The sequence below is a fragment of the Neofelis nebulosa genome, chromosome 17, assembly GCF_028018385.1.
Source record: "Neofelis nebulosa isolate mNeoNeb1 chromosome 17, mNeoNeb1.pri, whole genome shotgun sequence".
Lineage (NCBI taxonomy): Eukaryota > Metazoa > Chordata > Mammalia > Carnivora > Felidae > Neofelis > Neofelis nebulosa.
In genome coordinates, this window is record NC_080798.1 from 7,615,782 (window position 1) to 7,627,821 (window position 12,040).

The following is a 12,040-nucleotide window of genomic DNA, read 5'->3' on the forward strand; positions in this document are numbered from 1 at the left end:
TCCTTTATTGGAAAAGTTTGCCAACCCCAGCTCTAAAATATAGACTCTTTTAAAACATAAAAACCTTATGTTATCACCGCTTACAGAGTTAGTAATAATTCCTTAATATCATCCAATACCCAGGTGATACTTAAATGTCCCCAATGGAATATAAACCAGAGAATACTTGAAGATTGATTTATAGTATTAAGTAGGGGCATGACTGAGGTCAGTGAGGGGAAGAGACTTGTCCAAGGTCAACCAAAATTCAGGAATCTGGGAGGGGTCAACCAAAATTCAGGGGTCTGGGAGGAAATCAGAGCACTAGGCATGGACAAAAGCTGGAAGGAGGCACTTAGTCTGGGAGCTTTTGGATAGCAACGTCAGAGTCCAAAATGAGTTCAAAATGGCTTATGTACAAGAAGAGATTGATTGATTTAGGTGGCTAAGAAGGCTGTGCAGATGGTCCATGATGTCAGAGGATGTGACATGGGTACCAGAGTCTCAAGTACTTGAAATAGTGACTTAAGCCAATTAGCTCTCTCTCACACACTCACACACTCTCTCTCTTTGACACTTTCTCTCTGACACTCTGCCTACTTCTCTCTGCTTCTGTTTTTTATTTTTGTTTTGTTTTGTTTTGTTTTGTTTTGTTTAATGTGTAAGCTGTTTTTCAACTCTGCTTGTCTCTTTCCTTCTCCTTTGGGTCTCATTCTAGCCCCTGTAGACAGACTTTTTCAGAGGAAGGGAACCTAGCAGCTACTGACACACCCAATTAAGCAAACACAGTAGAAACAAAGATCTCCATTCTCCTGGCATCTTGATATTACTCCCAGGGTAGAACTCTGATTGACTGAAGAACTCAGCTTGAACTGAGCCCACCCCCTTTGGATCAATCATTGTTGCCAGGGAGGAAACAATGCTTTTCTTGGCTTGGCCTGGGTCATGTATCAATCACAGTGGTTGGGTGGGCAGATGGTAAGGTTTGGAGAACTATGATTGAAACTTTCACCAGAACTATCTGAAATAAAAGAGCAGCTTCCCAAAAGAAGTGGGGAGCTGTTCTTGAAAGAAGAGGGAAGAGAATCCAGGAAGTCAGAAACAATAGGCCTTCGGAACCCAAGAGGCTGAGTCAGGAGGTTCCAGGGTCACAGTGTCCAGGATCCCTCAGGGCAAGGCACAGCTGGCAGGATAACCAGATGCCTGTTCTCAGGCACGATCATGAGCTGGAGGATGAGTCATCAGGCAAAGGTTCAGGACACAGGTTTGAGGGCAAGGGAGATATGAGGCTGGGTATCTTTGTGGGACTTGAAAGCAGGTGCTGGTGCTAAACCCACAGGGCACAGGAGGGCTGGGACTTGGAGGTCTCACCAGCGTGGGGTTATGCATCCTTAATAGGCTCATCGGGTCCTGAGTCCATTTGGAGCCAAATAAAACTTCCAGGGTGTGTGACAGTATCCCAGGAAAATTTTCTTCTCAGAGTGTGGGTTTGTACAATCATAATGCTATGGGCAATCCTCAGCATTTGAATTCTGCTTCTTCTGACTCCTTAGCTATATGACTTTGCTCAAGTGGTTGAACCTCTTTTAAACCTCCATTTTATCATCTGTAATATGGGGAAGACAGTCCTAACTTGGACCCATGTGAGAAATAAAAATGAGTTCTGAGAAGTGCCGGGCACATCACACTGCAGGTACACAAGAAATGAAAGCTGCTTCATTCTGGATTGATGGGGTAAGGAAGCTAATATTAACTCAGCATATGCTGTGTGTATGTCCATTTTCTTTTAATAATTTCACTTAATCCTCCTGTTTGCCTTGAGAAGTAAATTTTTCTCTCCCCCACTTTATTTATTTTTTTTAATGTTTATTTATTTTTGAGACAGAGAGAGATAGAGCATGAACGGGGGAGGGTCAGAGAGAGAGGAAGACACAGAATCCGAAGCAGGCTCCAGGCTCTGAGCTGTCAGCACAGAGCCCAACGCGGGGCTCGAACTCACAGACCTCGAGATCGTGACCTGAGCCGAAGTCGGACGCTTAACCGACTGAGCCACCCAGGCGCCCTCTTCCCCACTTTAAAGAAAGGCAAAGTGAAGCTCAGAAAAAATGAAGTCTCTTACCTGAAATCACAGGACTGGCAATTAGGATTCACACCTGGGTTGGTCTGACTTGTGAGGCCAAGTTCTTTCTCTCACACCACATGGCTGAATGGCTCAGGGGTTAAGGAAAGACAGTCTACAGTTGGCAAATCTGTGGATGACAGTGGTTTGCAAACTAGTATACCAGTATTTATTTAAGTACCTCCTATGTTCCCTGGTGTGGGCTGGGTATGAACATCAGGTTTGTTCCTTCTGCTCATGTTTAGGTGTTTAGCAACAACATCAGATTAAATAATTAAACACAGAAAGACAGACATTCAGAGCACAACAGAGGAGAAGTTCAGGGGATGTATGAATGAATAACAGGTTTCCAGAGGAATGGGGCTGCTTTCTTCTTTCTGACAGAATGCTGATGAGGCAGGGAGCTGAAGAGAGAATCCAGGGATAAATATTTAGGCACTAGATGACAAATTGGAAGTCTTACTAAAATTTCCCTCCTTAAGAAGCCAGAGAGAAAGATAGATTACTGACTCACAGGGCTATGAGGTTAAGTGGCCTGGGGTCTACTCCTTCTTGATTTGGGAGCCCAAGTCAGGAAGGCTGACATCCCTCAAGGCCAGGGTCCTCCTGTGGAATTGGTGACATCAGGAGTCTGAGTTCTGGGGTCTCATTTTGGATTTGATGAGAGTAAGTGTCGTAGAAAGTTTGGGGACTTAGCTTGAATTTAGTCAGTATAGGATCAATATTAGTATGGTGTTAGTTGGTAGACTTTATTTTAGAACTTGTATGAAACAAAGAGTCAAGGTGGTGTGTGGAATTGGGAAAATGAAGGCGGGGGTGGGGAAAGGAGTTGGGCATGGAAATTAATATGGAATTTCGAATAGAAATTGGGTTGAAGAGGAGAATAGGGCTGGAAGTGGAGCCAGAGTGTTAAGATTAGTGTGATTTGGGGGTGAGTTCATGGAGAATATGTCAGTGTGGGCCTTCTGGAATATTACAGGGATGGGCACTATAGTTGTGCATGGGTCAGGCTTGGGACTGAGGCTATGGTGACATTCAGTTTTGGTCAAGGTTGAGTTTGGTTTATGGTTAGGGATTCAGGGTTTGGGTCAAGGTTTATGGTTGATTGAGGTGTAAGCCATAGCTCAAGCTAACATTTGGAGTCAGGGACTTGGTCAAGTAAGTTAGAATTGGACAAGGATATGGGGCGCCTGGGTGGCGCAGTCGGTTAAGCGTCCGACTTCAGCCAGGTCACGATCTCGCGGTCCGTGAGTTCAAGCCCCGCGTCAGGCTCTGGGCTGATGGCTCGGAGCCTGGAGCCTGTTTCCAATTCTGTGTCTTCCTCTCTCTCTGCCCCTCCCCCGTTCATGCTCTGTCTCTCTCTGTCCCAAAAATAAATTTAAAAACATTGAAAAAAAAAATTAAAAAAAAAAAAAGAATTGGACAAGGATAAAGCAGAATTGAGGGTTAGGTTTGGGTATGAACTGAGGTTTCAGGTTAAGACTCGGGTTTGTGTCAAGATTGGTGTTGCAAGGGGTGCCTGGGTGGCTCAGTCGGTTGAGTGTCTGACTTCGGCTCAGGTCATGATCTCGGTTCGTGGGTTCAAGCCCCGCATCAGGCCTGTGCTGGCAGCTCAGAGCCTGGAGCCTGCTTTGAATTCTGTGTCTCCTTCTCTCTCTGCCCCTAACCCACTCACATTCTGTCTCTGTCTCTCTCAAAAATAAATAAACATTAAAAAAAATTTTAAAAAATCGGTGTTGTGAACTGTGTCAGTAAGAATTGTGCTTGAAGCCAGTGACTGAGGTCTTTCTCACCTTCTCATGAGCACTTGATCATATCTGATCAGGCCTTCTCAATGGCACCATCATCCATCGAGCAGGAGACTTGAAGTCTTAACAACTGTCTCTCACACCACAACATCCATTTAATCCATGCCTAACGCCTATTGATTTTCTTCTCTGAGCACATATTGAATCTATTCTCTTATTTCCATCTTCACCTCCTAAATGGCCTTATCCAAGTCACCATCATCTCTCATCTGGATTATAGCAATAGTCTCCTTATGTGTCTACATCCCCTTAAAATCCATCCTCCATATAGCAGGTAGAGTGACATTTTGCAAACACAAATCTTGTTATGTCACTCTGTGACTGAAGTCCAAGTGGTTCGCCATTGTCTACAGAATAAAGTCAAACTCACCATGACATACAATGTTCTTTACCATCTGGTTCCAGCCAACTCCCTGTCTCTGAGTTCCATCCATGACTCCTTTCCATCTCAGAGCTTTTGCACATACAGTTTCATCTAAATGATATACTCTCCAATCCCTTCCCATTTTATTCTAGTTAAAATTTACCGTTCTTTCAACTCTTAGCTCATTGCCACTTCCTGGGTCAAGGTCTCCAGGAAGTGCTTTCCTTCAGAGCACACATTGGACTTGTAATTTTACATTTGTTTATGAATTATGCATCTTTATTTTACACTAGACTTCCAGCTCCTTGAGAGAAGGAACTCTGTCCAGGTTTGTGCACCATAGTATCCTCAGCATCTAGCCCAGCCTGTGTATATAGATGGTGCTCAATACGTATGAAGGATTGGATCTGAAAGGCAATGTGGAAGGAGGGCTGGAAAGAGAACTAGGATTGGAGGCAGGACTGGGTTTGTTGATTACTGTGGCTTCAAGATACAGATTCAAGTTACAATTGGGTTTGGATTCATGGTTTGGGATCAGATTTGAATTTAACGTCGAGGTTTTATTAAGGAAGATTTTGGCTGTAGGAACCAAAAACTCCAAATCAGATAGGAAACCTGAAGAAGTCACAAGATGAAGAAGCACCATAGTTGGTTAATTCACTAGCTTAGAGACCTCATCAAAGACCCCATTTATCCCCATCTCTCTCTTTGGCCATCTTCACTGTTTTGGCTTGGTCTGCCAGATGTTTCTCTCCGTGGTTCCAGCAGAACTGCCACAGTTCCATAACTTACATCCAAAAGGGACATCATCTGGCAGAAGAAAAGAGAACTCTTCAGGTGTCACTTTTGAAAATAAGACAGTCTTTCCTAGAAGTGCCCCAATGATCTTTTCATTATTGGCCAGGACGGCCTTTCATGTCCGTGTCTAAACCAGTCACTGGCAAGCAAAGTATGGGTTTCATGTTTGGTGCTTTACTGCACTAAAGTGTAAGGATGAAAGATTATCCAATCAAAATTGGGGTGCTCATAGAAAGGCAGAAGGAGTGAATGCTTGGGTAGGCAACAATAATGCCTATTATGGGACAAAGGTAGAATAGAGTTGGGGTTGGCATTCAGATAAGATTTGGGCTGATAGCTGAGGAACCAGTTACATTTTGGAGGTCTGCTTTGGAAGTTGGGGCAATTCCACTTTTAGGAATTTGCCTTCAAGTAATAATCAAATAATGGTTCCCATTTCATTTAAAGTAAAAGCCTAAGTTCTACATTGGTCTTCAAGACTCTATGTCCTTTGAGTCCTGTTATGTCTCTGATCTCATGGTCTGACCTTGTCTCCCTTGGTCATTCAGCTCCAGTCAAAATGTCTTCCCCGTTAGAATATTCTAGTCTCACACCTGCATGTTTGCTCTGCCTGGAACTCACTACCCAGAAGTCGCTACGTGGATCCATTCACCATCTCCTTCAGGATTTTGCCAGGATGTCACCTTCACATGGGAGTCTTTCTAATCATTGTTCCCAACTATATAACCTTAGGGATTTCGAGAGTGGAGAGAACCAAGAACTCCCTATCCCTCTTCCTGTTTTTATTTTTCTCCGTAGCACTTACCACCTCCTAACAAACAATATATTTTATGTACTTATTTTTGTATTCATGGTCTCCACCTGCTAGGAGAGCCTCTGTGAAGGAATTTTTGTCTGCTTTGTTGACTGCCGTGTCCCCAGGAGCAAAACAGTGTCTGGCAGAGTAGATATCCAAAGGATACTTGAATAAACACAAGGAACAAAGATGAATGTACAAAGAAGTTAGTTCATCCCAGCATTATTATAACTAAAACTATCCAAATATACTCCAGTTTGAAACACATTACATAAATCATGGTACAATCATAGAATGGAATACTATCTGTGGAAGGAAGGAAGAGGAAATTATCTAAATAAACTACCAGGAAAAATTGTTCAAGGCATTTTACAGAGGAAAAAAAAGTTATATTATGGAATGCCTAGTACAGGGTTGTTTTTTTTTTGTTGTTGTTGTTATAAATACATAGTATGATAGAAATCTATGTATACGATGATAACAGTGAGCATTTAGTAGGGTGGGATTAGGGAAAACACTCTATTTTTAATTCATATCCCTATATCAGGGCTGGGAGTGGGTTCAGGCTCAAAGACACCACTAGGATCCAGACTGGACAGGTTCCCACAAGCTGGTCAGAATTAGGGCACTGGGGGTAGGTAGCCCCTGAGGGGGAACAAGGACAAGAAAATGGCCCCAGATGAGGCCAATCACAGAGCTCAGCCCTCCTTTGACTCCAGCCCCCGTGGCCCCGCAGAGCTAGCACCTGGTCTCTCCAGCGGCAGGCCACGAGAGACGTCAGACGTCAGACGTCGGACCAGAAGGGGCGGGGGCGAACTGGCGGGGGTGACCTGGCTGGGTACCGCCCGACCCAGGCCTCCAGAGGGAGGGTGGAGAAAGAATTGAGTGCGGCCAATTGCTTTAGCCGCCTCAGGGCTTCGAGATAACTGCGAACACAGGAAAGGGGGTGTCTCAGAGCCGGCTCCACCTGCACCCCAGGGCGCTGGGGGCGGGCGTGGGGGTGGAGGTGGTATAAGAGGGCCGCCCTGCACAGGGCTGGACACGCTTGGCTCCTGAGTCTGGAGCCGAGATCACATCAGACCCTCCAGAGGTGAGAATCGTTTGGGGTGCGGGATGAGGCTGGCTGGGCAGCTGGCTCCTGCTCCTAAGGGGAGGAGGAGCCTGGAGTCCCGGTTCTGAGGGATGAGGGGCTGGAAGTCTGCCATTTGGCGTCTGTCAGGGAAAAAGGAACTGAGGACCTAGACTTGTAGATGGGGAGGGATGGGAACCCAGATTCCTGGGTCCCAAGGAGAAGGGAGGTCTGGAGGCCTGGCCTCCTGGGTCTGAGGGAGGAAGGGCTGGGGCCGAGACCCCTGCGTCTGCTGGGGGAGAGTTGGGGGCTTGGACTACTGCTTCTTGAACTCTTTGTCCTCCCCAGTCCCAGCAGAAGAGGCCCTTCCTCTGCCTGGCAGCCCCCGGCGAGGCTCAGAGAGGCCACCATGGCAGGATCCCTTCTCTTGCCCCTGCAGATCCTACTGTGGTCTCTAGCCCTGAGATCTGCTGCACAAGAAGGTGAGTGCTGAACTGGGAGGCCTGGCTTCACCCCTGGAGTCTCCCTCCATGCCCACTGACCCTTCCCAGGGCCCTCTCTATCCAAGGACTCCTTGAGTCAGGACCCTCCCCCTGCAGCGGCTTCTGCCCAAGGAAAACAAGACTCTTCTGCCTCCTGCCCTCTTTTTTCCTGCTTCCTTCTGACTCCTGGGGTCTCTGTGCCCTCCAGGCCATCTCCTGCACTCAGTGTTGCTCCCATAAGCTTCAGTGGTTGCCTCCAGACAAGATGCTTCTCCTGGGTTTCTGAGCAGACTCCCTCGGTCTCTCTCCACCGCCATGTCCTGTGTTCTCTGCACTGTTCTCCATTTCCACCTCTGCATTCTCCTGTCTCTCTGTCTCTTTCCATCTTTCTCTCCAAAACCATCAGCTGCCTCTTCAGCCCCCTTGATGCTCGCTACCCACGTTTCCCTCCATGTCTCTATCCAGCCCAGGGTGACAAGAGTGGGGAGAAGATTATTGATGGAGTCCCATGTACAAGAGGCTCCCAACCCTGGCAGGTGGCCCTGCTCCGGGGCAATCAGCTTCACTGTGGAGGTGTGTTGCTCAGTGAGCAGTGGGTGCTCACCGCTGCCCACTGCAAGATGAGGTATGTGGCAAGGACTGTGGAACCCACTCTCTGGGTCTCTGTCCCCCTTTCTCAGGGTCTCGGTCCCCCTCCTTCTGGGTCTCTCTCCTCCTCTCTTGGGGTCTCTGTCTGCTTCCCTTGAGGTCCCTGTCCCTTCTCCCAATGACAGAGTTTCTCTCTGAATGCCACTGTCTCGTCCCAGTGAGTACCAGGTGCACATGGGCAGTGATCAGCTGGGTGATAAGAGAGCCCAGAAGATCCGGGCCACACAGTCATTCCGCCACCCTGGCTACTCCACTCAGACCCATGTTAATGACCTCATGCTTGTGAAGCTGGATCACCAAGCCAGGCTGTCGTCGAGTGTGAGGAAAGTCAAGCTGTCCTCCCACTGTGAACCCCCTGGGACCACATGCACCGTTTCTGGCTGGGGCACCACCACCAGCCCGGATGGTAAGGCTGTCTCAGGGACCCAAGAGCCCTGGCTCCTGACTCCTCCTCACTCGGACCCCAGAGACAAGGAGTCAGGCCCATTTCATGACTTGAGGGTTGAGCCTCTAGCCCCATCTTCCTTCAGGGTCCAAGCACTCTGGGGGCCCCAGGTCCAGGCCTCTGACTGACCACCCCCTCTCTCCACCAGTGACCTTTCCATCGACGCTAATGTGCACAGATGTCAGACTCATCTCCTCCCAGGACTGCAAGAAGGTTTACAAGGACCTGCTGGGAAAGTCCATGCTGTGTGCTGGCATCCCCAACTCCAAGACCAATGCCTGCAATGTGAGACTCCACCTGTCCCCATCCCTGGCTCCCCTGTCGTCCCCACAATACAGAATCTGTGCACCTGACCCTGGTGCCGAACCTTCCCTTGTACCCCATCCCACCCGAGGGCCAGTTTTCCTAGCTCTCTCTATCCTGTTCTCTGCTGGGGCAGTAGTGGGAGCCCAGGAGGCTGGCATGACCCTGGGGATGGGGCAGAATGGCAGTGGGAAAGACGATGTTGAGACAGGCAAGTGAGGCACTGGCTTCAAGCCCAAACTTCAAGTGGATGCCAAAATAAATCATATTCTACTAATGCAATATTCTACAAAATTAGAATCCATGCAGGGGCACCTGGGTGGCTCAGTCGATTGAGCGTCCAACTTCGGCTCAAGTCATGATCTTGCAGTTCGTGAGTTCGAGCCCCACGTCAGGCTCTGTGCTGACAGCTCAGAGCCTGGAGTCTGCTTCGGATTCTGTGTCTCCCTCTCTCTGCCCCTCCTCCACTCATGCGCGCGCTCTCTCTCTCTCTGTCTCAAAAATAAATAAACATTAAAAAATTAAAAAATAAATAAAATCCGTACAAAAAGTCCATGATGAGCAAAATATCAGAATTTTCAGTAAAGAGCAATCAGTCCTACTGAATCATTCATTTGCCTCGGTCTCCAGTAATGATGCAGCATAGCACTGTACTGACCTTGTCTTTATCTAAAGTTGGGATACTGTGCTCAGCATGGACTTTTTCATGCCAAATTTGACTTTTTTTTAAGTATTGCATTACAATACTATTTAGTGCAATTATTGAGATTTTGTGCCCAGTGCTAATGTCTCCTCCACCTTATCCCGGTCCTACTTTTTAAGAAAGGAACTATCTCCCCTTCCTCTTTGTTCCCCCTTCTTCATCTTTTTATTTTTAATATTTATTTTATTTATTTTGAGGGAGAGAGAGAGAGAGAAAGCAGGGAAGGAGGAGAGAGAGAGGGAGAGAATCCCAAGCAGGCTTTGAGCCTGTGCCGACAGGCACAGGACATGGGGCCTGATCTCAGGAACCATGAGATCATAACCTGCGTCGAAATCAAGAGTTGGATGCTTAACTGACTGAGCCACCCAGGAACCCTGTTCATCATCTTTATAACCTCCTCTCTGTCTCTAAATGTCATCGCCTTCCATCTTCCTCTCTCTCTCTCTCTCCTTCTCTCTCTCTCTCTGTCTCTCTCTCTCTTTTGTCTGCCGCTGTCACTCTTTTTATTTACCTGTCTCTACCTGTGTTCATCTCTGCTCCACCCCCTACGTTTCTTCCTCTCTGTCCCCCTCTTCCTTCTGCCTTCTTTCCACCCTTCTTTCTGTACCCCCACTCTCTTTGCCCACGTCGGTACAGTCAGTTTTCAGGGGAAGTGGGGTGGTGAGTGTTAGAGATGGGGGGGGGGCGGTGATGAGAAAAGGATGTATGTCCTCGAGAGTGGCGGGGGGTGGGGCTTTTTCCCTAGTGAGGGCCGGCTTCATGAATATGCAAGTTGTGCAGTGGCACAGGGCTTCACTCCACACTCGGGAGAGTCCCGCACATGGTTTAACGTACTTCTGTTGCTGTCTTGAATCTCTTAATAATTTTTGAACAAGTGGGCCGCATATTCATTTTGCACTGCGGTCTGTGAATTATGTCATTGGCCCTGCCCCTGTTCCCCTTTCATGCTCAAGGGGCATGGATCCATTCTCTGGAGACGATGCTCCTTCTCCCTCTGGCTTGGCGAAGAGTCCTTAATGAGAGGAAAGTAAGTGGGACTCTAACCTCTGGAAGCTCCCTCACCTCCCAGTGATTGGTCCCTTTGGCTGGGGCACCAGTCGATGTCTTCAGATAGCCGTTCGGTTCTCTCCAGGACAGCACTAATTTGTGCTCTCCCACTGGTCCCCGGAGACCATGGCCAGAGTGGAAGTTCATGGTCTGGCAGGACAGAGGCGTGATAACTACACACTGTGGACATGTCTGTGGTGGTTGCTCTGAAACCAAAGCTAATCTGCTCTTTCTTCTCCAGGGTGACTCAGGGGGACCACTGATGTGCAAAGGTACCCTGCAAGGCCTGGTGTCCTGGGGAACTTTCCCTTGTGGCCAACCCAATGACCCAGGTGTCTATACCCAAGTCTGCAAGTACTTCAAGTGGATAAATGAGACCATGAGAAGGCATGGCTAATCTCTGCATACCTCCCATCTCTTCATCTATACTCCTGGAACAAGAAATTTACAGAAATAAGGACGTGATGAACTGTGGTCATTATTTGACCTTACCTTTCCTCAAAGACATATTACAACCTCAACAATATGCCATGTCTGTAAACCAATCAAATTAACAAAGGCCTAACACACAAAAACCTCAGTATTGGTAAAGACCAGCACTCTTAACCAGCGGAACTGTAAATCATGCAATTTTTATGGAAGGCAGTTTGGCAAGGTGAATTGAGACCCTTAGTTACCACCGTTGACCCTGTGATTCTGGTTTAGAAAGATATTACTGAAAAAATAAACTAAAAATCCAACTGCAGAGCAAGGTTTGAATTCATCACAACAGTATCCTAGCAAAACAGTGGAAACACTGAGCATGTCCCAAATCAGTGGATTGTTTAGATCAATAATAGGCCCGTTTGGGACAAGGATGTTAGGAAGCTGTTAAGGATAATAACTTTGCAGCATTGCTAGTGTTATTCAAGAATGTTTGTGTTGTATGATGGAACATGAAAAAAGAGATACAAATACGTGTATGTGACTCTAGCCATGTGAAATGAAATAGTCACAGAATAAGATCTGAAAAGACATGTACTAACCTGCATTCAGTGGTAGTTACAGGGTACCTCCTTCCTTCCATTTATTTTCTGTGGGTGTGCACTTTTGCAACATGCAAACAAAGGTGGAAAAGCTCTGAAGATCTAAGGCTGGGGGAGAGGGACGCTTAAGAGAGGGAGACACATCTGATTTTGAGCCTTCGCCCTGCTCCCTGCCTAGTGACCTGTTTCTGTCCATTTCCCAAATTTTAGTTTTCCTCATCTGTAAAATGGGGGAGACAGAGAGATAGAGAGCAAGAAAAGGTCAAGAGGGAAGAAGGAAGGGCAGAGGAAAAAGAGAATAAGCCTACCTCATTGGGGTGGAAAGGACGTGAAAGTGTTCCTGAGTATTTCACAGGTGGCGAACCAGGAAAGAAGGAAGTTTTCGGGAAGGATAGGGCTGGCGGGGGGATGGGACACCTGAGTCCCCCAAGAGCCCACCCAAAGTGAGCAGCCA

General features: G+C 47.3%; 1 protein-coding gene across 2 annotated transcripts; it reads left to right on the forward strand.

Annotated features, from left to right (window-relative positions):
- The first annotated feature begins 1,556 nt into the window (after nt 1-1,556).
- On the forward strand, nt 1,557-11,581 carry KLK7 (kallikrein related peptidase 7). 2 transcript variants are annotated; one of them, XM_058708481.1, is made up of 6 exons: nt 1,557-1,713; nt 7,282-7,415; nt 7,881-8,040; nt 8,222-8,469; nt 8,657-8,793; nt 10,803-11,581. In XM_058708481.1, the coding sequence occupies exons 1-6, from the start codon at nt 1,709-1,711 to the stop codon at nt 10,956-10,958; spliced, it is 840 nt and encodes a 279-aa protein (XP_058564464.1). In that variant the 5' UTR covers nt 1,557-1,708; the 3' UTR covers nt 10,959-11,581. The 2 variants fall into 2 exon arrangements, with proteins under 2 accessions (XP_058564464.1, XP_058564465.1); XM_058708482.1 differs by lacking the exon at nt 1,557-1,713 and adding an exon at nt 6,857-6,954.
- The last annotated feature ends 459 nt before the right edge of the window (nt 11,582-12,040 follow it).

Coding starts and splice junctions, on each gene's coding strand:
- KLK7 (XM_058708481.1), top strand. Junction 8,041..8,221: donor GCTGCCCACTGCAAGATGAG/GTATGTGGCAAG, acceptor GTCTCGTCCCAG/TGAGTACCAGGTGCACATGG. Junction 8,470..8,656: donor CACCACCACCAGCCCGGATG/GTAAGGCTGTCT, acceptor TCTCTCCACCAG/TGACCTTTCCATCGACGCTA.